Consider the following 25,030-nt stretch of genomic DNA (forward strand, 5'->3'; position numbering starts at 1 on the left):
CTTTAAGATTATGAAAGGGTTTGATAGAGTAGACGTGGGGAAGATGTTTCCACTTGTGTGGGAGACCAGAACTAGGGGCCATAAATATAGGATAGTCACTATTAGATCCAATTGGGAATTCAGGAGAAACTTCTTTACCCAGAGTGGTTAGAATGTGGAACTCACTACAAGAAGGAATAGTTGAGGCGACTAGCATAGATTCATTTAAGGGGAAGCTAGCTAAACATATGAGGGAGAAAGGTATAGAAGGATATGTTGATGGGTTTAGATGAAGTAGGGAGGAAGGAGGCTAGTGTGGAGTATAAACACCAGCATGGACCTGTTGGGCTGAATATTCTATGCAATTCTACTAATAAAACCAAGCCTATTCACTACTAAAAAGAATTGTACATAAAAATAATCTTCAGTAAGATTAGTCATAGTGGATCCCAGAAATCCATTGCTGGTTGCAGTCAGATCAACCAGCCCTTTAAGGTTTTCACTGAAATGGTATCTAATGTGGTTGCAAAGCATCCCAAAGGCTTGTTAAATCTATTTGAAGCTCTCCACATGCTGATCTACTGATCTCAGCCATGCTGGGGTGGAAGACACTAGGTGCAGGCTAGGCTAGAAGTTTTTCCCAAGGATGGAGAGAAAATCAAATTAACCAAGTTCCCACTCACACATGGTCTTGCATTTGATTACTGTTAGCAGAGGGCTAGGCACCAGCCATCTGCTTAGTCAGAAATGATGCACAATAAAGGGAGACTCAAGAAAATGGAAGCGAGGAAAAGGCCTTAACCCTTTTCAGTCAAGAAATGCTTTAAGACAACCAAGCAATATGAAAAACTTTCAACATAGTTAAATAGTTCAAGTTTTATTTACTGCTTTTTATTTACATACTGAATTACTTGTACATTTGTAAAACTGGATTACACAGCCTTTACGTATAATGTTCCTCATTCTTACCATAGGTGAGTCAGGCAATCACACAAGCAAAGCACAGGAGAGAGCCTGATCCTTTAAAAGAACTTTTCCTGGCAACACACAACCTCCACACATAAAAGTGGTCTGTCTTTGGTTGTGTTTATGAGTAGATTTAGTAAAATTATGAATGGAAATTTAAAGATGTAGCTTACTTGCAACTAGGAGATCAGATCTCTGTGGTAGAGGCAAATAACCAGGAAGGAGAATATCACAGCAATCCTTGCTTAGTTGATATAAAACGATTACAGTAAGCCCGACTCCCTGTTCTTTGAGGACCATTTGGATCAGAGAAAAAGGAGGAACTGTACAACCGATGCTTTCCTGAAAGGCATTCAGGTGTTGTTATCATGAACGCTATCATATTAAGTGCCTCCCAGCACACCACTAATCCACATTCTTCCTAACTGATGTAGATTTTGAAGAGTGTGGCAAAAATTAAAAATGCAAGGAAATGCAAAGTTAAATATACCAAAAATAATTCAAGTTCAGAGGCCAAAAATAAATGAAGTACTATCAGAAAGGAGAACATTTTTCACTTGTAGAAACACTACAAATGTAAGGGATGGTATTGATGAAAAAAAAAGATAGACTACGTAATGGGAACCATGCACAGAGTTTGGGAAGCACAAGTCATGGGATGCAAGGGCAAAAGTCTCTTAATAAGGACGGCTCTCCCTCAGTTTCTTCTGTGAAATTATTGGACAGACCCACAGTAGATAAAGGGCTACAAAGAAATAATCAAACATCAGTATTGTGTTTGGCACATGTTGTTAAACTATTAGGATGAGTATCATCCTCCAAGTAATCCAACTAAACTCTAAAATACTGAAGAAAGTAAAGGAATCATGCACAAGACAAATCATTCCCTCAAGTAGGATATAATGCAAAAAAAAGTGTCTCCCTAACCCCTGGTGGTTTGCAGAAAGAGATAATCAGAAACAGGACTTAGACAGGCATCCTGGTTTTGCTTAAATATCTTTTGTCTCTTGAATTCAGTTGTACACAAGGAGGTCCAGATTCAGTTCTACTTGTGCACGCTTTCAGTAACAATAAATTTTGCACATCGGAAATAAAATCTCTTCTGCAAGACATTGATAAAAATGTCCAGCCATGCACAGGGACATTCAAATACAGTCCTACCTGATGATGCCTTTAATTTGGACTCTAAACTATCCTCTGCATTCACTTGTGAACAATTTACAGTATTTCTAAAACTCAGACTGCTGGAACCCACAAGGGTTTGCAGAATACTTCAATTTATTTAAGCATCACATTGTTGACCATTTGAATAAAAACAATCTATATTTTCATAGTTCTTGAAAACATTTTAATTTTGGAAGCTGCAAATATTTAGCAGTGTCATTTTTAAAAAAAATCAATAAATCTGTTTAAAAATTGTTGGTCTCTTATGTGCTGTCTTCCAAGTTCCACAAAAAAAATTCCTTTCAAAGTTGCATCTTACAGGATTAGTGGTTGTTAAATGTGTAGAATTAACAGCTTTGATTGTCAATACATACATGTGTATTCTCTACACTGTCCAGAAAGTATCTATTGTTTGTCAGAAATAAGCCACAATTTCCCCTTTTTTGATGAACTCAATACATTTGCATTTAGTTGCCAATTTCCTTAGCAGCCAAAAGTACAGCTGGTTTCATACAATCCACTGGAATCTTATACAATAAAGTTGCAGGCAGAATCTTCTGCTAATACTTGCTCAAAAATTTCAATGTCAATTTCCATGGTTACCACAGCAATTTCTTGAATCAGAGATTTCAAGACTGATTAATTTTTTTCTTGATATTTTAAAGGGCAAATAAAAGGCTTGGAATTGTGGGACAAATATTTCTACATTTCTGACTCCAAAGATTTAAAAACCATGCTATATTTCCATATGTTAAAATGGAGAGCAATTTTAAAAGATTTTTTTTAAAGTTGGAGTACACAATCTTCCAAAATATAACCAGACACTTTGTGTATTAACTTGCATAAACAGCATTCAAACAATGAAGGACATCAACAAATGAACCTTTCTGAAGTAAAGAAGTGTCTGAATACATTTTGGAAGATGGTGAAGTTTCCTAATGTTTGTGCCTTAATCTATTTGCATTGCTCCTCCCCCAATTTAACCATCTACTGAACAGAAATATGCCATGGTTAAAATATTTTTCAGTCAGAAATAAAGTAAAAGTAGGAATATATGCAGTTTTTCAGCATCATCGGTTGAAACTGGCATTTCAGCAGAATTCAGACGTCATTAGCATGGTGCTGTATTTTTTTTTCCAGTCTCCTTCGGTGTCGCAAGCATTGTATACATGTCAACTGAAAAAAAAAGATATGCATTCAACAGAGTTAAGATCAGTGACACACAGTAGCACTTTTCAATCCAATTGGACGGGAAATTATGGCATCAATGTAAATCAATGTTACTGTCACATCTAAAAAAAATGACTTTGTAAATGGTACCACATTTGTTTAAAGCTCATTTGGCACTGTTCCGGCTGCAGTCCACGGTTTCAGTAAGCTACCAGATGGTGCAGCAGTGCAGGATAGATATGGGCTGTACCAAATGGCACCACAGTGGCAACACAAAAAGAAATTGTATTTTTTTTTAAAAAGTGGAACTACGCAATCTTCCCAAATGTAACCATACATTTCCTGTACTAACTTTCATAAACAGTATTCAAACATTGCAAATGAACCGCACTGATGTAAGGAACTGTGTGGAACGTTTTGGAAGGTTGTGTAGCTCCTTAATCCTTGTGTAGTACATCGGTTTTATAAAAGAAAATACACAGACATTTTTGGTAGACCTAATTTGGTCAACAAAAGAGATAGTCTTCCTATTTTGAAAATAGGAAGACAAACAGTATAACCTAGAAAACAAGTGGAACAAAACTATATTACACTACTTTGTAAGGATTACAGCAGAAGAACAAAAGCCTTAAAAGTACAAGACAATATTTTTTTCTATATGAACCTACTTTAATTTTTCATCTAACAAGATTTGTTAAATCATATTGGCACTTTCATAATTCTGGAGGACTAAATATTTTTTTAAATCACTTCATTATATATTTAAAAATATATTTAGAGGAATGAACCATACCTTTATTCAAGATATTTGGCATGTGTGCATTGGAGACAAACATTTAAAAATCACTGCTCATCCATTTTTACCCTACAATGTACAATTTTTAGAATATCTCCCAGACTATTTTTCTCAGTTTTATCACAGGATGACTGATTTTCTATTATCTAAGTACCTACTGATCTTTTAGCAACTGAAATAGAATGCTTGCATATCTTATAATTATTTATAGTTGCATGCTGGAATTTTGAGTGTCACTGCATTTTCACCAATCATACAAGGAAAACAGCTTTTATTCCTGTTTACTGACTCACTTCAGACAACTACAGCCTACAGTAATAAAGCAACAGTTTTTTTCCTTCAGGTAATGTTTGACTTTTACCTTAAATTCCAGCATAGAGATTGTTTGCATCCAAGGAACTTTCAAACAGATTCAATGTGTTGAAGTACAGATAAGTAACTATAACCAAAATGGCATACTAATATAAATATGGATCATAATTTTCCAACTTAAAGCACTGGCGTACTATCCCTAAAATTAAAAACATTTAGCATTAAAACATACTGCATTAACTTCTGTAGTCTTGATGGTACTGTAATATTTTCAATTATTGCCCTCATAAGCAGTCAATTATTTTACGTGCAACAGTTTTTTTTAAAAAAAGAGCTATCAATATGCCATTTAATGTACATACATGTTTACCATATATGCCCATAGCAAGGTACAACAATGCACATTAAATGTCTGGTCCTCATCTGCAGACTTTCACAATACAAATTTTATGTTTTCACACTCAGTTACATTTTATTAGAAACTGAATGGTTCAGGAATAAGCAATTTCTTAATCCCACCTTTACAACTGATCATTTTGGTGTCATTATTTCTTTTTCTTGGCATGGGGCAATCAGAAAGCTAAAGACACAGTCAACTGCTGCTATTTTTGTATAACATAATACATAGATTTGGATTTCAATTTTTAGGTAATATGGTGAGCTTTGTTAAAAGAAACTAGGAAAACTTCTAAATACACCCAACTTTAAACAAAGTAGCATAAAAATGCAAATATTAGGTGTTCACTGATTCTGTTTGACTCATATTCTTGATCAAGGCCAGATAAGGCAAATTCTATGTTCCTCAAACAATTTTTTCAGCATTATCTTCAACAATGTCACCAATTTACTTCAGAATGTAATATAATATTAGTAAAGACGTTAGCTTTTTCATTCAAAAATATTTGCAATTTAGTTATGCAACAAATTTCACGTCATAATAACCATAGAATTGAACAGAACTGCCCAAGATCTAGCTGCAACTTTGAATGACCTTGGCTGGTAGTCCGGCATAAATAAAAATCATCTGAATTTATTTTAAGTCAGTCATTGGCAAGCTTGTCTGGCTCAGTAATTGCATACATTACTGCTAGTGCATTTTGCCCAGCTGAATCTTCTTCCAGGCTTCAGATGCTGTAAAAATGCAAGAATCTATGATCCCAGCAACTGTAAATGTTCCTCCAATGATTGCACAGATCTGCGGGTTAAAAATGATATAATTAATCAAATGATTTTTTTTTTATTCGTTCATGGGATGTGGGCGTCGCTGGCAAGGCCAGCATTTATTGCCCATCCCCAATTACCCTAGAGAAGGTGGTGGTGAGCCACCTTCTTGAACTGCTGCAGTCCATGAGGTGAAGGTTCTCCCACTGTGCTATTAGGAAGGGAGTTCCACGATTTTGACCCAGCAACGATGAAGGAACAGCGATATATTTCCAAGTCGGCATGGTGTGTGACTGGGAGAGGAATGTGCAGGTGGTGTTGTTCCCATGTGCCTGCTGCCCTTGTCCTTCTAGGTGGTAGAGGTCGCAGGTTTGGGAGGTGCTGTCAAAGAAGCCTTGGCGAGTTGCTGCAGTGCATCCTGTGGATGGTACACTGCAGCCACGGTATGCCAGTGGTGAAGGGAATGAATGTTTAGGGTGGTGGATGGAGTGCCAATCAAGCAGGCTGCTTTGTCCTGGATGTTGTTGAGCGTTGTTGGAGCTGCACTCATCCAGGCAAGTGGAGAGTATTCCATCACACTCCTGGACTTGTGCCTTGTAGATGGTGGAAAGGCTTTGGGGAGTCAGGAGGTGAGTCACTCCCCGCAGAATACCCAGCCTCTGACCTGCTCTTGTAGCCACAGTATTTATGTGGCTGGTAGAGTTATGTTTCTGGTCAATGGTGACCCCCAGGATGTTGATGGTGGGGGATTCGGCGATGGTAATGCCGTTGAATGTCAAGGGGAGGTGGTTAGACTCTCTCTTTTGGAGATGGTCATTGCCTGGCATGAATGTTACTTCCCACTTATGAGCCCAAGCGGGAATGTTGTCCAGGTCTTGCTGCAGGCAGGCATGGACTGCTTCATTATCTGAGGGGTTGCGAATGGAACTGAACACTGTGCAATCACCAGCGAACATCCACATTTCTGAACTTATGATGGAGGGAAGGTCATTGACGAAGCAGCTGAAGATGGTGCGGCCTAGGACAATGCCCTGAGGAGCTCCTGCAGCAATGTCCTGGGGCTGAGATGATTGGCCTCCAACAACCACTACCATCTTCCTTTGTGCTAGGTATGACTCCAGCCACTGGAGAGCTTTCCCCCTGATTCCAATTGACTTCAATTTTACTAGGGCTCCTTGGTGCCACACTCGGTCAAATGCTGCCTTGATGTCAAGTGCAGTTACTCTCATCTCACCTCCAGAATTCAGCTCTTTTGTCCATGTTTGGACCAAAGCTGTATTGAGGTCTGGAGCCGAGTGGTCCTGGTGGAACCCAAACTGAGCATCGGTGAGCAGGTCATTGGTGAGTAATTGCCGCTTGATAACACTGTCGCCGACACCTTTCATCACTTTGCTGATGATTGAGAGTAGACTGATGGGACGGTAATTGGCCGGATTGGATTTGTCCTGCTTTTCGTGGACAGGACATACCTGTCAATTACCACCATTACTATGCACAACTTTTGCATATGTGATTAAAACATTTTTAAAAATCACCTGAAGCATTTGTTCCAGAACAAGACTTGCGAAATAACATTTCTTTCCCATATCAAAACTAGTTTTCTAAGATGAAGTGAATTTATACAACATTTATAATCAAACACAACTTTACAAAATCAATCACATAACCTAATTCAAAACTGTCACATGCATTAATTTGAACAATTAAATGTACTTTCTACAAACTTAGTCAATTACTAATTATCAGATAAAAATCTTCATGCTAAGTTTTAATCTTATCACTTAGCATGGAATAAGAAATCTCGGTTTCATCCATACCTTCGAAAAAATTAAAAGGTGTAAGTAATGTACATAAATACTTTTGCTACATATTTCAGGTGACCGCTAGCTATTCTCTAGGGTTCAGTATCATCAGTCTCTTCTGTAAGCCACTCTCGCATCCTATGTGAACAGGGGGTCACCTTTACTGCCCAATACCTTGACCTACAATAGCATAGAATCATAGAATGGTTATAGCACGGAAGGAGGCCATTTGGCCCATCAAGTCCATGCCGGCACTCTGCAAGAGCAATCCAACTAGTCCCACTCCCCCACCCTTTCCCTGTTGCCCAGCAAATTTTTTTGCCTTCAAGTACTTATCCAATTCCCTTTTGAAAGCAACAATTGAAGCTGCCCCCACCAGCCCCTAGGCAGTTGACAGATAAGTATACTGCACTAGCCAAGTAGAACTTTTACCTGCAAACAGATCCTTTTCCTCTTCTATCCATTGTAGACCATGACCAGCCTGGTGCCAATAGGCTGTTTTATTAGCAGGTTCCCTCCCGCTCAACCCTTTATACGCCTACTAATGACAGTGGTTTTCAAACTGTAGGGCAGGCGCGTCCCACCAAAGCAACACAGCGAGGACCCCAAATTACCATCACCTGACTCTCTGGTCAGCTCAAGTTTCAATTTAATTTTCACTACTACTCCAGCTTGGCTCAAAATGAAGCTAATCTTCTAAATATAATCTGGTAAAATAGATCTCATCTGTAGCGAACACACACTGCACTCATCAACTGTTCTTTTATCGTTTTACAATTGCCCAAAAGTTTCCTACATAATCATTTATAATGAAATATCTCTTACATTGACACTGAGGTGACCTGGGGTCGCAATAATGAAAACCCAATTATGGCAACTGGATACTATAATTCCAGATGTGCCACCGTGTGCATAGCACCTATTTTCTAAAAGGCAGACTGAAAACACTTCAGCAAGACAAGACCAATTATGAACAAACAGGCGGATTTATTTTGCAAAGAACACATGGAACAAGAGACCATGTTTACAGTGAATTTTGACCCATTCCGTAACTCTAACATAGAAAATAGCAAAGTATGCCACACTGTCCCTGCAGAAAAGATTTACTAGGATGCTACCGGGACTTGATGGTTTGACTTATAGGGAGAGGTTAGATAGACTGGGACTTTTTTTCCCTGGAGAGTAGGAGGTTAAGGGGTGATCTTATAGAAGTCTATAAAATAATGAGGGGCATAGATAAGATAGATAGTCAAAATCTTTTCCCAAAGGTAGGGGAGTCTATAACGAGGGGGCATAGATTTAAGGTGAGAGGGGAGAGATACAAAAGGGTCCAGAGGGGCAATTTTTTCATTCAAAGGGTGGTGAGTGTCTGGAACGAGCTGCCAGAGGCAGTAGTAGAGGCGGGTACAATTTTGTCTTTTAAAAAGCATTTGGACAGTTACATGGGTAAGATGGGTATAGAGGGATATGGGCCAAGTGCAGGCAATTGGGACTAGCTTAGTGGTATAAACTGGGCGACATGGACATGTTGGGCCGAAGGGCCTGTTTCCATGTTGTAAACTTCTATGATTCAATGGGCTAAATAAACTTCTGATCTATAATTTTTCAAACTAGTATGCACAAAGCTTAAGAGAATCCTCACTTCACCTGCTTGATTTCCTTATCAGATAATTCAACCTTTACATCACCAGCAATTCCAGATTCCCTGGGCTAATCAGTCTTTTTTTTTATTTGGAAGGGAAATAAAATCTCACGGCAGATTTTTATGATTCATAGGAACATGGGAAAGTACAGCACCAGAATAGACTGTAGTTTTTAGGACTGGTCACATAGATTAATGCCCTTCAATCACCAAATCCCCCAAATATTTATCCAATTCTCCCTTCAATTTGTTCACAATAACTGCCTACCCGGGCACTCTCTTCCATACATTCACCATCTAGGGGGTAAAAGTACAGATGACAGCTACACATTGTAATACCAGAATGTTGGTATGGATCCCAAAATTAATCTGCAGAGGAGCTGTTTGGACCAATGTAGAGGAGGCTGAGATTTTTTTTTTAAAATCGTGCACACATTTAAGTATATGAGAGCAATTTCCACTTTCGGTGGAGATGGAAAGTGTGCGGTAGCAGATCGGCCATCTTTTATACACCCCATCTGATTTTCCTTCCCATTGAAGTCAATGCAGGATATGTAACGGATGGGTGATCCCCTACCGCCAGTTTTCAGCCCCTCCGAAAATGAAAATTACCTCCGATGACTCTTAAGTTATAACCTTCGCTCTTGACTTAATTTTTTTTCATATAAAAATTATATTTTAAATTAAAATTCAGACACCAAGCCCCCTAAGTGCTACATTGACAAAAGTGGACAGGTTATTTATTATATATCATGATATAAATGGTTTGAATATAATACTATCAAAGGGGATCTGGTAGCTTTTGATACCACTATTTATCTTTACTGCATTTTAACAAAAGTTGAAGTAAGGTCACAAGTTTCAGACGAATGTGCATTATTTTTCCAATATCACAAATATGTGGACAGTTAACATAAGAACATAAGAACATAAGAAATTGGAGCAGGAGTAGGCCAATCTGCCCCTCGAGCCTGCTCCGCCATTCAATAAGATCATGGCTGATCTGATCCCAACCACAAATCTAAAGAACACAAGAAGTCGGAGCAGGACCCGGCCACATAGCCCCTGGGCCCTCTCCGCCACCCACAGGGCATTGACCGATCCGAACTCAGCTTCATGTCCAATTTCCTGCCCGCTCCCCATAACCCCTAATTACAAGTTCACATCGTGATGTTTTATGAAATCAGAATTGTGACCTATACTATTTGATGAATATGTATTTGCTGCGTATGTGTGAAAGCTGCTGCTTCATCCCAAATGCTTTCTCCATAAACAATGCACCATCTGCGATCCAGCAGATAATCACCCTAGAAACAGCCGTGGGTAGCTTTCAGTGAACCAAGATGATTCACATACTGCCATAGCAACAATGATGCAAATCCTCAGGATTAACTCTATTGGTCTCTAAATTTGGCCTATAAGAATGATGTCCTTCGATTACAGTCTCAGAGTCAGAAGTACAACACTATAAAGGAGTCTTAATCTTCAGTCAATATGGTCTTCTCATTCCATTGCTCCATTCTTAAATTTAGATCGAAAGCAGGACCAAAATCACAATTATACATTTCCTAAAACTTCACAAAATATCAGAAATATATCAGAAATATTGGTCATTCCCTTGCACATCATTCTTATAAGGATTTAACCTCAGTTTTTAGAAATCTCTTGCATGTGGTCAGTTTCAATATACACGAATGCTAATCTCTGTTCCTCTTAAATTCCAGCTTGGTAATTGGCAGAAACCCAGGGTGGAGAAGTGAAGTGAGCAGCATAAGCACATGACCCATACATTCCTCAAGTTGACCAGCTGTAAGAACTTGAATCACCACGAGGCAAGTGAGAGTCATTATGCAGGCTTTATCTGAAGTTGCTTTGGTAAATGTTTACTTTAAAAGGATCTCCAGGTTGATAATCGACTGGTACTGGAATAACAGAGCTAATTAAAATGTAGTTTTTCAAAGAGCACTTCAGCTCCAAGTGGTGCTCCACTGAATAGCTGTTTAAAACGTGGCCGCGATATGCAGACTGCATCTCCATGCTTCTGAGCATCAGCAGCATGACCCCATTTCTGCAATATTAGCAATTCCATCGTGTCTCTCAGGTACACTGTACAACAATGCAATAATGTACCTATTGCACCTCAAACTAAACTGAACCAAGAAACAGAGTGGTGAAGTGCAAGAGATTGGATTTGGAAATTGCTCATCCTAATTTTTTCAAAATAATTTAAATATTTTAAAAATAATAGTTTCACAGGGTCCAAGGCACATAAACTTTGAGTTAAACACACAGCTCTTTTAACTAGAGGTTTCTATTGTCAGGCTTCTATTGAAGTATTTCCTAATCCTCCAGAATCTGCTTAAGTATACATTACGTAAGTAATAAGAACATAAGAAATAGGAGCAGCAGTAGGCCATAAGGCCCCTCGAACCTGCTCTGCCATTCAGTAAGATCGTGGCTGATCTTCGACCTCAACTCCACTTTCCCACTGATCCCCATATCCCTTGATTCCCTTAGTGTCCAAAAATCTAGCGATCCCAGTCTTGAATATACTCAACGACTCAGCATCCACAGCCTCTGGGGTATAGAATTCCAAAGATTCACAACCCTCTGAGTGAAGAAATTTCTCCTCTTCTCAGTCTGAAATGGCTGATCCCTTATCCTAAAACTATGCCCCCTAGTTCTAGACTCTCCAAGCCAGGGGAAACAGCCTTTCAGCATCTACCCTGTAAAGCCCTCTTAGAATCTTATATGTTTCAATGAGATCACCTCATTCTTCTAAACTCCAGAGAATATCATAGAAAATTTACGGCACAGGAGGCAGCCATTCGGCCCATCGTGTCCACGCCGGCTGAGAAACGAGCCACCCAGCCTAATCCACTTTCCCACATTTGGTCCGTAGCCCGGCAGGTCACGGCTTTTCAGGTGCACATCCAGGTATTGTTTTAAATGAGTTGAGGGTTTCTGCCTCTACCACCCTCTCAAGCAGTGAGGTCCAGACCCCTACCACCCTCTGGGTGAAAATTTTTTTCCTCATTTCCGCTCTAATCCTTCTACCAATCACTTTAAATCTATGGCCCCTGGTTATTGACCCCTCCACTAAGGGAAATAGGCCCTTCCGATCCACCCTATCTAGGCCCCTCGTAATTTTGTACACCTCAATCAAATCACTTCTCAGCCTCCTCAGTTCCAAGGAAATCAACTCCAGCCTATCCAATCTGTTATCATAGCTAAAATTCTCCAAGTCCTGGCAACATCCTCGTAAATCTCCTCTGCACCCTCTCTAGTGCAATTACATCCTTCCTGTAATGTGGTGACCACAACTGTGCGCAGTACTCAAGCTGTGGCCTAACTAGTGTTTTATACAATTCCAGCATAACATCCCTGCTTTTATATTCTATGCCTTGGCTAATAAAGGAAAGCATTCCATATGCCTTCTTAACCACCTTATCTACCTGTCCTGCTATATTCAGGGATCTGTGGACATGCACTCCAAGGTCCCTCACTTCCTCGACACCTCTCAGTATTTTTTTTATTCGTTCATGGGATGTGGGCGTCGCTGGCGAGGTCAGCATTTATTGCCCATCCCTAATTTCCCTTGAGAAGGTGGTGGTGAGCCGCCTTCTTGAACCGCTGCAGTCCGTGTGGTGATGGTTCTCCCACAGTGCTGTTAGGAAGGGAGTTCCAGGATTTTGACCCAGCGACGATGGAGGAACGGCGATATATTTCCAAGTCGGAGTGGTGTGTGACTTGGAGGGGAACGTGCAGGTGGTGTTGTACCCATGTACCTGCTGCTCTTGTCCTTCTAGGTGGTAGAGGTCGCGGGTTTGGGAGGTGCTGTCGAAGAAGCCTTGGCGAGTTGCTGCAGTGCATCCTGTGGATGGTACACACTGCAGCCACTGTGCGCCGGTGGTGAAGGGAGTGAATGTTCAAGGTGCTGGATGGGTGCCAATCAAGCGGACTGCTTTGTCCTGGATGGTGTCAAGCTTCGCGTGTTGTTGGAGCTGCACTTATCCAGGCAAGTGGAGAGTATTCAATCACACTCCTGACTTGTGTCTTGTAGATGGTGGAAAGGCTTTGGGGAGTCAGGAGGTGAGTCACTCGCTGCAGAATACCCAGCCTCTGACCTGCTCTTGTAGCCACAGTAATTATATGGCTGGTCCAGTTAAGTTTCTGGTCAATGGTGACCCCCAGGATGTTGATGGTGGGGGGTTCAGCAATGGTAATGCCGTTGAATGTCAAGGGGAGGTGGTTAGACTCTCTTGGTCATTGCCTAGCACTTGTCTGGCGCGAATGTTACTTGCCACTTATCAACCCAAGCCTGGATGTTATCCAGGTCTTGCTGCATGCGGGCTCGGACTGCTTCATTATCTGATGTGTGCGAACGGAACTGAACACTGTGCAATCATCAGCGAACATCCCCATTTCTGACCTTATGATGGAGGGAAGGTCATTGATGAAGCAGCTGAAGATGGTTCGGCCTAGGACACTGCCCTGAGGAACTCCTGCAGCAATGTCATGGGGCTGAGATGATTGGCCTCCAACAACCACTACCATCTTCCTTTGTGCTAGGTATGACTCCAGCCACTGGAGAGTTTTCCCCCGGATTCCCATTGACTTCAATTTTACTCGGGCTCCTTGGTGCCACACTCAGTCAAATGCTGCTTTGATGCAGTCACTCTCACCTCACCTCTGGAATTCAGCTCTTTTGTCCATGTTTGGACCAAGGTTATAACGAGGTCTGGAGCAGAGTGGTCCTGGCGGAACCCAAACTGAGCATCGGTGAGCAGGTTATTGGTGAGTAAGTGCCGCTTGATAGCACTGTCGACGACATCTTCCATCACTTTGCTGATGATTGAGAGTAGACTGATGGGGCAGTAATTGGCCGGATTGGATTTGTCCTGCTTTTTGTGGACAGGACATACCTGGGCAATTTTCCACATTGTCGGGTATCCTCCCATTTATTGTGTATTCCCTTGCCTTGTTTGCCCTCCCCAAATGCATTACCTCACACTTCTCTGGATTGAACTCCATTTGTCACTTTTCTGCCCATCTGACCAGTCCTTGCCTTTCCAAGTGACAGTTTATCCTGTCCCTCAGAATTGATTCCAATAATTTGCCCTTCACCGAGGTTAGGCTGACTGGCCTGTAATTACTCGGTCTATCCTTTGCTCCCTATTTAAACAACGGTACAACGCTAGCAGTCCTCGAATCCTCTGGCACTATGCCTGTATCCAGTGAAGTTTGGAAAATGATTGTTAAAGCCTCCGCTATTTTCTCCCTGGCTTCTTTTAACAGCCTGGGATACATTTCATCCAGCCCTCGTGATTTATCCACTTTCAAAGATGCTAATCCCCTTAATACTTCCTCTCTCACTATGTTTATTCCATCCAATATTTCTCACTCCTCCTCAACTTCAATCCTTGCATCATCCCTCTCGTTTGTGAAGTCGGATGCAAAGTATTCATTTCGAACCATACCCATATCTTCCGCCTCCACACATAGTTTACCTTTTTGGTCTCTAATCGGTCCTACTCTTTCCTTAGTTATCCTCTTGCTCTTAATGTATTTATAAAACATCTCTGGGTTTTCCTTGATTTTTACCTGCTAATATTTTATTTCATGCCCTCCCTTTGCTTTCCTAATTTCCTTTTTAACTTCACCCCTGCAATTTATACTCCTCTAAACTTTCCTCAAGTAGTATTGAGGTCCTGGTGTCGATCTTAGGCTTTCTTTTTCTGCCTTATCTAACCCTGAATGCTTCTCGACATCCAGGGGGCTCTAGATTTGGCAGCCCCTCCCTTTTTCTTTGTGGGAACATGTTTACCCGTAACCACTTGAATCACCCCCTTGAATGTCTGCCACTACTCTGACACTGATTTACTTTCAAGTAGCTGTTTCCAGTTTACTTCTGCTAAATCACTTCTCAGTTTAATAAAATTGGCCTTTCCCCAATTGAAAACTTTAACTTGTGCTCTTTGTCCTTTTCCATAACTATGCTAAAACTAATTGTATTATGATCACTACCACCAAAATGCTCTCCCACTGCTACTTCTTCCACCTGCCCCTCTTCATTTCCTAGAACTAAATCCAGAACTGCTCCCCCTTTCATTGGGCTCGCTATATACTGGCTAAAAAAATTCTCCTGTATGCAATTTAAGAATTCTGGGCCCTCTATACTAGTCACACTTTTTGTATCCCAGTTAATATTAGGGTAGTTGAAATCCCCTACTATTACTGCCCTATTATTTTTGCACCAGAAATTTGCCTACATATTTGCTCCTCTATCTCCCTCTGACTGTTTGGGGGTCTATAGTACACTCCCAGTAGTGTGACTGCCCTTTTTTTGTTCTTTAGCTCAACCCATAAGGACTCATTTGATGCTCCTTCTAAAATATCATCCCTCCTCACAACTGTAATTGTTTCCTTAACCAAAATTGCCACCCCCCACTTTTTATCTCCCTCGCTATCGCGTCTGAAAACCCTGTAACCAGGGATGTGGAGCTGCTATTCCTGCCCCTCTTTAAACCATGTTTCAGTAATAGTTAGGATATCATACTGCCACGTGTCTCTCTGTGCCCTCATCTGCCTTTTTCACTATACTCCTTGCATTGAGTTAAATACATTTAAGGACTGCCAAACTCCTATGTTGTTTATTTTCTGATCTTCGTTCCCTCTGCCTTCCAGATTCACTCACTAATTTTCTGCCTTCCATTTCCAGTTCTGACTTTATCCCATCTGAATCCACACTCAGGTTCCCATTATATACCCATTCTACTCAATCTCCCCTCATAGGAAAACCCTCTCATCCCAGGAATCAACCTAGTGAATCTTTGGTGCACCACCTTCCTCAGGTAAGGAGACCAAAACTGTGCAATGTACTCCAGGTGTGGTCTCACCAAAACCCTGTACAATTGCAGCAAGACTTCCTTACTCTTATACTCCAACCCCCTTGCAATAAAGGCCAATATACCATTTGCCTTCCTAATTGTTTACTATACCTGCATGTTAACTTTCTGTGTTTCACGTACAAGGACACCCAAATCTCTCTGAATAACAACATTTAATAGTTTCGGCTAATCCCATGGGTCAGATGTGCTAATTAACTGCACTGAAGAATATGGTATAACATGGTACGCTGTCTGTGTAATATACACATGGAGTATCTAAGGTTTTAAAAAGTCTACTTTGTACAATCTAAATTCAAATTAACTCCAACAATATTTTCTCTCATGTGAGAAAGACAGTGCACAAGGAAACGCAAGGGAAGCGCATGGCCAAGTAGGTGGTCAAGGGCATGAATCTGCATTCCAGCACTGCTTGGTGTTGAGCATCTATGCTCTAATGCCACCACCGCTTTGTCATCATCAACAACTTGAATTTATATAGTAACTTTAACACAGCAAAACATCCCAAGGCATTAAACAAAGCCGTAATGAAAAAACAAACACCAAGCCAAAGGAGATATTAGGTGGTTCTGCTTAGAGTTCTGCTCTTCTCTCCGACAAAATTTCCGTCAGTCTCTTTTACCTTGTTCACCTTCATTGCTTTCTGTTTCCCTTCTCGTGTTTGATCAGGTATCTACTAAAACTCACTTTCACAGCTACTGCCCTGGTCTCTGACTTATTCCACGTGGATTCCAACTTAAATTCCACCTTTCATGTTTCAGATCCACCCATGATTACACATATCTCCATGATGTTCAGCGTTCCTCGAACCACTGCTCTCGCTTCCTCCCGAGATCCACGCTCGATGCCACGTGCCACCACATGCACGCTCTCAACCTCTCTCTTCAGCAGCACCGACTCTCTCTATTTCAGAGTTGTCCTGGACGGCAGTCCCATTTTATCCTTCGCCTCATCCGCCGCTTTAACAAAAGCCCTTTTTTCTTCATCCTACTATACCAGTCTGACGTGCTTTAACTTCTCACACCAGCCATCCTGTGGTCTCAGCCAATTTACTGCCAAACTAGGGTACAAATCTATGTTATGGCCCCATACCCAATAGCAACTGAATTGCCCAAACTCATTTCACATAGGACCTTTGTAGCCAATGGATAAAGACTTTTTTTCATCATTCTAGACTGGATTTAAACTCAAGACTCAGGGATGAAAGGCTAATGTAGATCCCACTGCACCGAGTTCCCTATAAAGGGACTTCAATTTTTAAAAATCAAGACATTAATTTAATTAAGATCTCTCGACCTAGCCTAACACTTGTATCCCCAGTACACTATATTCAATGTAAAATCTCAAAAATCAGGGCAGTTTTGTATACATAGATTATCAATGCAATTTATTTTCTTTAAGGGACTTTCTAAGGCAATCCATTCTTAAGTCAAGAGACAAACCTATATTAAGAACCTTTGAGTCATAGGAAATCCCATCTTAAAGTCCCTAAATGCAGCACTGGAAAACCATAAAGTTTTCTAAGGTTAACATAAGGTTAACCAACCCACAGAATAAACATCAGAACACTGATAACTTTGAAAAATTATTTCACAAATATGGTTCATCAAGTGAAAAGTGCAATTGGTTTGATTTTCCCAATCAAGAAAGATCTACACCAAGGATACTGGAACAAAACACACCATCAGAATATTGGATTTTAAATCAGCCACCTATTAATTGCTATTATATATATGGTGCTATATACTATGACCCATACTGTATAGTGCACCGTAGAGCACAGGCTCTTAACATTTGGAATGGATTCATAGCACCATGATTAATAAGTGTATACTCACTGTTGTAATAAACCTGTATAATGGTTGCCGCCGTTCAACATATTTTACAGTGATTGGGCTGAGGTCATATCGGAACCAGATGGCGGGGATAATGCGGCCCGTGTGGCTGTATGCCACATATTCCTGAAATATGCAAAAGCTAAACATTAACCAAATTTTGACAAAGGTTTTCGAAATTCAGTTCAACAGTGTTTTCATTTTACAGGATCTCTCATTTATTGCAAATCACTGATATGCAGAAGGGGCAAGGTCTAAGTAGCAGTTTATCACTTCTCTCTGAAGATCTCAATGGTGCTTCACATACAATAAATTACTTTGAAATAAAATTGACAGTTTGCAGGCAAATGCAGCATTCATTTTCCACACAGCAAGATCCCATAATCATTATTGAGATGAATAGGCAAGGAATCTGGTTTTGGTGATGTTGGTTGAGGGAGGTATGTTGGCCAAGAAAATTCCCTGCTTCTCTTCAAATAGTTCCATGGGATCTTTAATGTCAACCTAAACCTTTGAGACAGGAAGATATAACCTAGGTTTAATGTCTCATTCAAAGGATGGCACCTCTGACAATGCAGCACTCTCTCAGTACTGTATACTGGAGTGTAAGCCTAAATAATGACCTGGAAGTCCCAGGGTGGACTGATTCAGGCACTAAGTAAATAGACATCACTTTGTATTAAAAACAGACTGGTTATGTGAAATATGAATTTTAAAGACAAAAGAAAGTAGAACATGAAGGATAGAACAAAATAAGGGTGAAATGGTTTGTTTTGACTCCCCTCTTATTATGAGCAGTATTTATTCTGCATCAATTTTAATTAAATTTGTATGGGAGCACAATCCTGCATCCTCAAAGTCACATAATAAAAACTCATACTCTCCTTACCTTCTGTGCTACTGTATACTGATAGGAAAAGCGTTGCTTTTCTTTTAAATCTTCATACACAGTGGGGACTATCTTCAGTACATAGTCATGTGATGCAAGAGCTGTGTGAGAGCAAAGAGGGTCAAATGGTTACATTGCAATAATCTATATAGTAAGGACTTTTTCAATTGGAATCTGACTGGTATTACAATGTGTTATGTATATGTGACTATTTTAACATGTAATTCATGGAGCAAAACGATCAACAACTACTTAAACCTCTATTTGATTCTCTACATGAACCAAATTGTGGTCCTTAATTTTGGTTATACATCTATATTTTACAAGGCTATTTAAGAGTTTCAATTTTTTAAAAATACAATGGTGTGTCCAAAAGACAAGGAAGAGCAATCGCCAAGTAAATTACCATCATTAATATGCTGACAGCTCCAAAAAAGACCTTAGCAATGTGAGAAAACATTATAAATAACATTTTGTCAAAATGTATAGCTGTAGGTACAGGCAGCAGTAAATTTTCTTGTAATTATATTTCCCTGTGGCTGCCCCACCCAAAAAGTCAACAGCATTTCAGGTAAATGGTTTGCGTGATTACCTGATCATCGGTCATATTGCTATTAGGGTAACCAAACAATGGAATTTATCTTCATTTCATTTTTAAATAAAAGTGATTAGGAAGACTGAATCACCACTGATGCAATTAGGACACAGTTCAACAACCTGGTAATTTTGTGAAAATATAATTTTAAACATCAGTTCCTAGCAGCCAGGTAGCACAGTACTGTTCAACAGCAGTACAAGTGGTATTACACTAACTCCAGGCAATGCATGCCTGCCAGCCACATTTGGTGAGTTTTAATCTTCTCAAACAGACTATATACCCTGTAACATGTTAACCAGGCAGTGGGAAGCTTTACTATGGATCTGAAATATGTACACAGATGGCTCCATTTCTAGTCCTATTTGACTGGACAGTTTGAAAGTAAACGATTGAGTCAGATAACCTGATTTGTACAAACCTACTGCCAGGTTAAATTGGTGCAGGGTATGGGTGGGATGTGCTACCTTCAGGAAGCTGAACAGCCCACACCAGGGAAAATCTGGTATTCTGTTTCTTCCTGCGAAAAGCATCCCTCCTGTCGTCGCATGCTTCTTTTGCTGTCCTAGGCACAGAGGAGCCTGTGGCTCGTGCATGAATCTTTCATGCAGAAAGAGGGTACATGCAGGTCTAGAGGTCTTGGGGGTGGGGGCGGAGGAAAGAAAGGAGAAAAAGAATTGAAAAAGGAAAAAAAAGAGAAAAATAACCTGAGAAAATTTATAGTAATGACTATATTCAATTAACAGTGCTTATTGGAACAGAAATAGGTGAAGCCATCTGAAAGTATTTATAAATATAGACAACCTTAATTAAGTTTGGCCATTTAGGAAAGGCAGCATGAGAGCAAAATATATGGTTATTGTGTTCTAATTATACAACACAAATTGCAGGTTGTGTTGTTATACAATATATTTAAGAGTCACAAGAAATACATTAAGGAACCATGACACATTAGCTTGCCACCATTCCAGCTCGTAAAGCTACTTTCTCTCAAATAAATTTGAAATATAAAATGAACAAAAGGCTAACAAAGATTAAAATAAAAATATATATATTTAAATGCTCATTTAACCTCTGTGCTCTCAAAGTATAGTTTGCATTCAGGTGACAGTTAAATAGATTTTTTGTTAAATTAATTTTTATGGTTTTGTAATATTACTGCATTTCTAAAATCTTCTTATAACCTTAATAAATCAGCCCCCTCCTAATCCATACCCAACTAGCTTATATGTTAATTACAATTGCAACTTTCCTCCTCCCCCAAAACATTTCCAATCAAGGCTTACCACTCCCTGATAGAGATGCTACAATTATTGTAAGGAACCCATTTTTGTGATGCTGGTGAGACTCATAGAAAGTTTGTTCAAACCTAGCCTTAAAAATCAGGTTTTGTTCTTGTTAAATACTACATCTATAACTATTTTAAATAAAAATCACAACACATCTGACTAGACAGTTTCAAACATTGCACATTCTGCTATCTCTAGTTTGTTAATGGCTTTGTTTTATACCTGATGGAATGAAAAACCTTCCTGTATCTGCAGAATTTGCTCTGATATTCTCTCCCACCTGGGTAGTTGAACATATTTAGTTATCTTTTCAGAATAAAACTAGGTACCCTACTGCAAGTCCATTTTTCAGACATACACAAGTTGGCCCAGGAGTAAACAATAGTTTGTCGGACATTTTAAGTCTGATTTCCAACCAAACCCCTCCTTGCTACACTAATTATAGCAGCACGGAACTTTAACTGAATTTTCTTCACGATTCACAAATTACGAAAATTCACCAAACTGCACAATAGATGTTTCAAGTTACCTTGTCACAACCCAATTATTTCCTTTAATGTCATTTCCTTGCCACATTTTTCATGCAATTTAAAAGAGTAAATTAAAAGGTAATACTCAAACATCTAAACAGAATCTGCGAAAGTTAATTAATGTGGATACTTACGATTTGAACTAAGTTTATCTGCTCCGCCTAGGGCATTAAAAGCACCGTGAACATTTTTGACCTAAAGAAATAAAACAAGAGTAACTTTTATACAAAAACGTATTGACTTTGTAATTGATTTTCCCATGTTTAATATAACATTACATTTACTGTTAAGCAGCTGACAGCTCCCAGGGTATCTTTTCTCCTTTATTATGCCATTTCAACACACACTGAAAAACTTCCCTGTTGCAGTAATAACATGTCTGGCACAGCGTATGTTAAAATGCATAGTACAAAATATCTTTGTGAAGTTTTAAGAGCTAACTACAGATGAGCACAGCCATTTAGCTTATTCCTCCATAGAAACTGATGATCCCCACATCACAGTATCTTGCTGTCTCTTCAATGACTAGTTTTTTGTCTCCACTATCCCAGGTATTAATTACTCTTTGCATGAAAAATGAAGAAGTACATCTTGACATTACTCCTGAACACATCTCATCAGTTTATATCTTTTCCTGCAGGCGTGGTTTAACTTTAAATCGTGCTCTGGATTAACCTTTTCAGTTCCACTTGGTATCTTAAACCTTTCCTCATAACTCAGTCCTGGAAGGGATCAGTCTCTTCTCTGCAACGCTTCCAGGGCTTAAATGTTCCTCTTCTTTCCTCAATCAGAGTAGCACGCTGCATTCAAGGTGTTGCCTGACTAAACCTTTAGACAGCTTCAGCATAATGGCTTCAGACTTGTATTTTACTGATTTGGCAATACAGCTGAGCATTGTGTTTGTATTGTTGATAGTAAATTGAACACTGTTCATGTACAACCTCTGGCAGATCTCTTTCAGCTTCTCTCCGAGCTGGTTTAACACCATTGAGTATGTTCTTCATGTTTTCTTCCAACATGCAAGACCATGCACTTATCTGTATTGAATTTCATTTGCCACAATTCTGCCCACTTGCAAATACTGTCCTGGGCCTCAAGTAACTCTGGCTGCTTAATCATAGTCTTATTTGTTCTCAGCTTGTCCTTTCCCACATTCTATTTCCTCTATACTTCTTTTTCAAATTCGTTCATGGGACGTGGGCATCGCTGGCGAGGCCAGCATTTATTGCCCATCCCTAATTGCCCTCGAGAAGGTGGTGGTGAGCCGCCTTCTTGAACCGCTGCAGTCTGTGTGGTGAAGGTTCTTCCGCAGTGCTGTTAGGAAGGGAGTTCCAGGATTTTGACCCAACGACGATTAAGGAACGGCAATATATTTCCAAGTCGGGATGGTGTGTGACTTGGAGGGGAACGTGCAGGTGGTGTTGTTCCCATATGCCTACTGCTCTTGTCCTTCTAGGTGGTAGAGGTCGCGGGTTTGGGAGGTGCTGTCGAAGAAGGCTTGGCGAGTTGCTGCAGTGCATCCTGTGGATGGTACACACTGCAGCCACTGTGCACCGGTGGTGAAGGGAGTGAACGTTTAGGGTGGTGGATGGGGTGCCAATCAAGCGGGCTGCTTTGTCCTGGATGGTGTCGAGCTTCATGAGTGTTGTTGGAGCTGCACTTATCCAGGCAAATGGAGAGTATTCCATCACACTCCTGACTTGTGCCTTGTAGATGGTGGAAAGGCTTTGGGGAGTCAGGAGGTGAGTCACTCGCCGCAGAATACCCAGCCTCTGACCTGCTCTTGTAGCCACAGTATTTATATGGCTGGTCCACTTAAGTTTCTGGTCAATGGTGACCCCCAGGATGTTGATGAGGGGGGATTCGGCGATGGTAATGCCGTTGAATGTCATGGGGAGGTGGCTAGACTCTCTCTTGTTAGAGATGGTCATTGCCCGGCAAGAATGATACTTGCCACTTATGAGCCCAAGCCTGGAGGTTGTCTAGGCCTTGCTGCATGCGGGCTCGGACTGCTTCATTATTTGAGGGGTTGTGAATGGAACTGAACACTGTGCAATCATCAGCAAACATCCGCATTTCTGACCTTATGATGGAGGGAAGGTCATTGATGAAGCAGCTGAAGATGGTTGGGCCTAGGACACTGCCCTGAGGAACTCCTACAGAAATGTCCTGGGGTTGAGATGATTTGCCTCCAACAACCACTACCATCTTCCTTTGTGCTAGGTATGACTCCAGCCACTGCAGATTTATCCCCGATTCCCATTGACTTCAATTTTACTGGAGCTCCTTGGTGCCACACTCGGTCAAATGCTGCCTTGATGTCAAGGGCAGTCACTCTCTCACCTCATCTCTGGAATTCAGCTCTTTTGTCCATGTTTGGACCAAGCTGTAATGGTCTGGAGCCGAGTAGTCCTGGCGGAACCCAAACTGAGCATCGGTGAGCAGGTTATTGGTGAGTAAGTGCCGCTTGATAGCACTGTCGACGACACCTTCCATCACTTTGCTGATGATTGAGAGTAGACTGATGGGGCGGTAATTGGCCGGATTGGATTTGTCCTGCTTTTTGTGGACAGGACATACCTGGGCAATTTTCCACATTGTCGGGTAGATGCCAGTGTTGTAGCTGTACTGGAACAGCTTGACTAGAGGCGCAGCTAGTTCTGGAGCACAAATCTTCAGCACTACAGCCAGGATGTTGTCGGGGCCCATAGCCTTTGCTGTATCCAGTGCACTCAGCCATTTCTTGATATCATGTGGAGTGAAGAGAATTGGCTGAAGACTGGCTTCTGTGATGGTGGGGATATCGGGAGGAGGCCGAGATGGATCATCCACTCAGCACTTCTGGCTGAAGATGGTTGCAAACGCTTCAGCCTTGTCTTTTGCACTCACGTGCTGGACTCCGCCATCATTGAGGATGGGGATGTTTACAGAGCCTCCCCCTCCCGTTAGCTGTTTAATTGTCCACCACCATTCACGACTGGATGTGGCAGGACTGCAGAGCTTTGATCTGATCCGTTGGTTGTGGAATCGCTTAGCTCTGTCTATAGCCTGTTGCTTCCGTTGTTTAGAATGCATGTCGTCCTGAGTTGTAGCTTCACCAGGTTGGCACCTCATTTTTAGGTACACCTGGTGCTGCTCCTGGCATGCTCTTCTACACTCCTCATTGAACCAATGAACTTACTGTCATCACTTATATTATCAAAGTATTCAAAACAGTTAAATTTTTAAAAATTAATATCTATATCTATTTCTCCGTTATCCTTCTGTTCAAAGATCAACCTGGAAGCCAGTAACAGATTAGCTGAATCCGGTTCCAAATGTTTTTTTGATGCAAGTCTGAATAATGAAGTGGGAACTGCTCACGTCACTGGAGTAACCTGGAAAATACATGATGCAATTTTCAGGCAAGCATTCAACAGCCCAAACTGGCTTTAGTGCTCAACAGATCATCAGAATTCTGATGAATGGTCCTGCCCATATTTATTTCTACGTCACTTTTCTCTTTCAGTGGCTCGCTAACATGCTGTGAGCAGCAACACTTTCTTTTACTACACATGAAAATTTGGCCAACTTAACACTGGACAAACTCCACTGCTCTGCAATAATTCTAGGATAAATATTAATGAAGCAATTTTTACAGAGAAAATAACATGCGAGACCTTCCCCAGGGCATTTCTGATGCACTGGTGATGCAATGGCATTTAATTTCATGCAAAAGAGCAACATTTAATTTGCTAGATGCATAGTACATTAACAGACAAGATGGTGTTTACAGTCATTTCACTGTGGATCTAGTTCCTTTTCCCCCTGGACTCCAATATCATTCTATTTCAGTATCATCGGATTTAAGTTAAAGACAGAACTCACATTTATACAACACTTTATCCTATCTCTCAGAAATATCCCAAATCGCACCAATAAAATGAATTATTTTTAGAAGCATATTCATTGAAGTGTGCACAGCAGCATCCCACAAACAGCAACTGGATTAA

At 40.6% G+C, this 25,030-nt stretch overlaps 1 protein-coding gene across 3 annotated transcripts in view; it reads right to left on the bottom strand.

Moving 5' to 3' along the window:
- Positions 1-840: 840 nt before the first annotated feature.
- ergic1 (endoplasmic reticulum-golgi intermediate compartment 1) overlaps positions 841-25,030 on the bottom strand; it is a 79,735-nt gene continuing 55,545 nt past the window's right edge. For 2 of the 3 annotated variants that reach the window (XM_067996404.1, XM_067996406.1), the window contains 4 exons: positions 21,173-21,233; positions 18,625-18,725; positions 17,739-17,861; positions 841-5,582 (listed from right to left, as the gene is read on the bottom strand). In XM_067996404.1, coding sequence (XP_067852505.1) covers positions 5,475-5,582; positions 17,739-17,861; positions 18,625-18,725; positions 21,173-21,233 — 393 coding nt within the window. In that variant the 3' untranslated portion in view covers positions 841-5,474. The remainder of the gene's footprint in view (positions 5,583-17,738; positions 17,862-18,624; positions 18,726-21,172; positions 21,234-25,030) is intronic. The other variant, XM_067996405.1, reaches the window with a different exon arrangement.

This window comes from Heptranchias perlo, chromosome 14 (assembly GCF_035084215.1).
Source record: "Heptranchias perlo isolate sHepPer1 chromosome 14, sHepPer1.hap1, whole genome shotgun sequence".
In the NCBI taxonomy this organism is placed as follows: Eukaryota; Metazoa; Chordata; class Chondrichthyes; order Hexanchiformes; family Hexanchidae; genus Heptranchias; species Heptranchias perlo.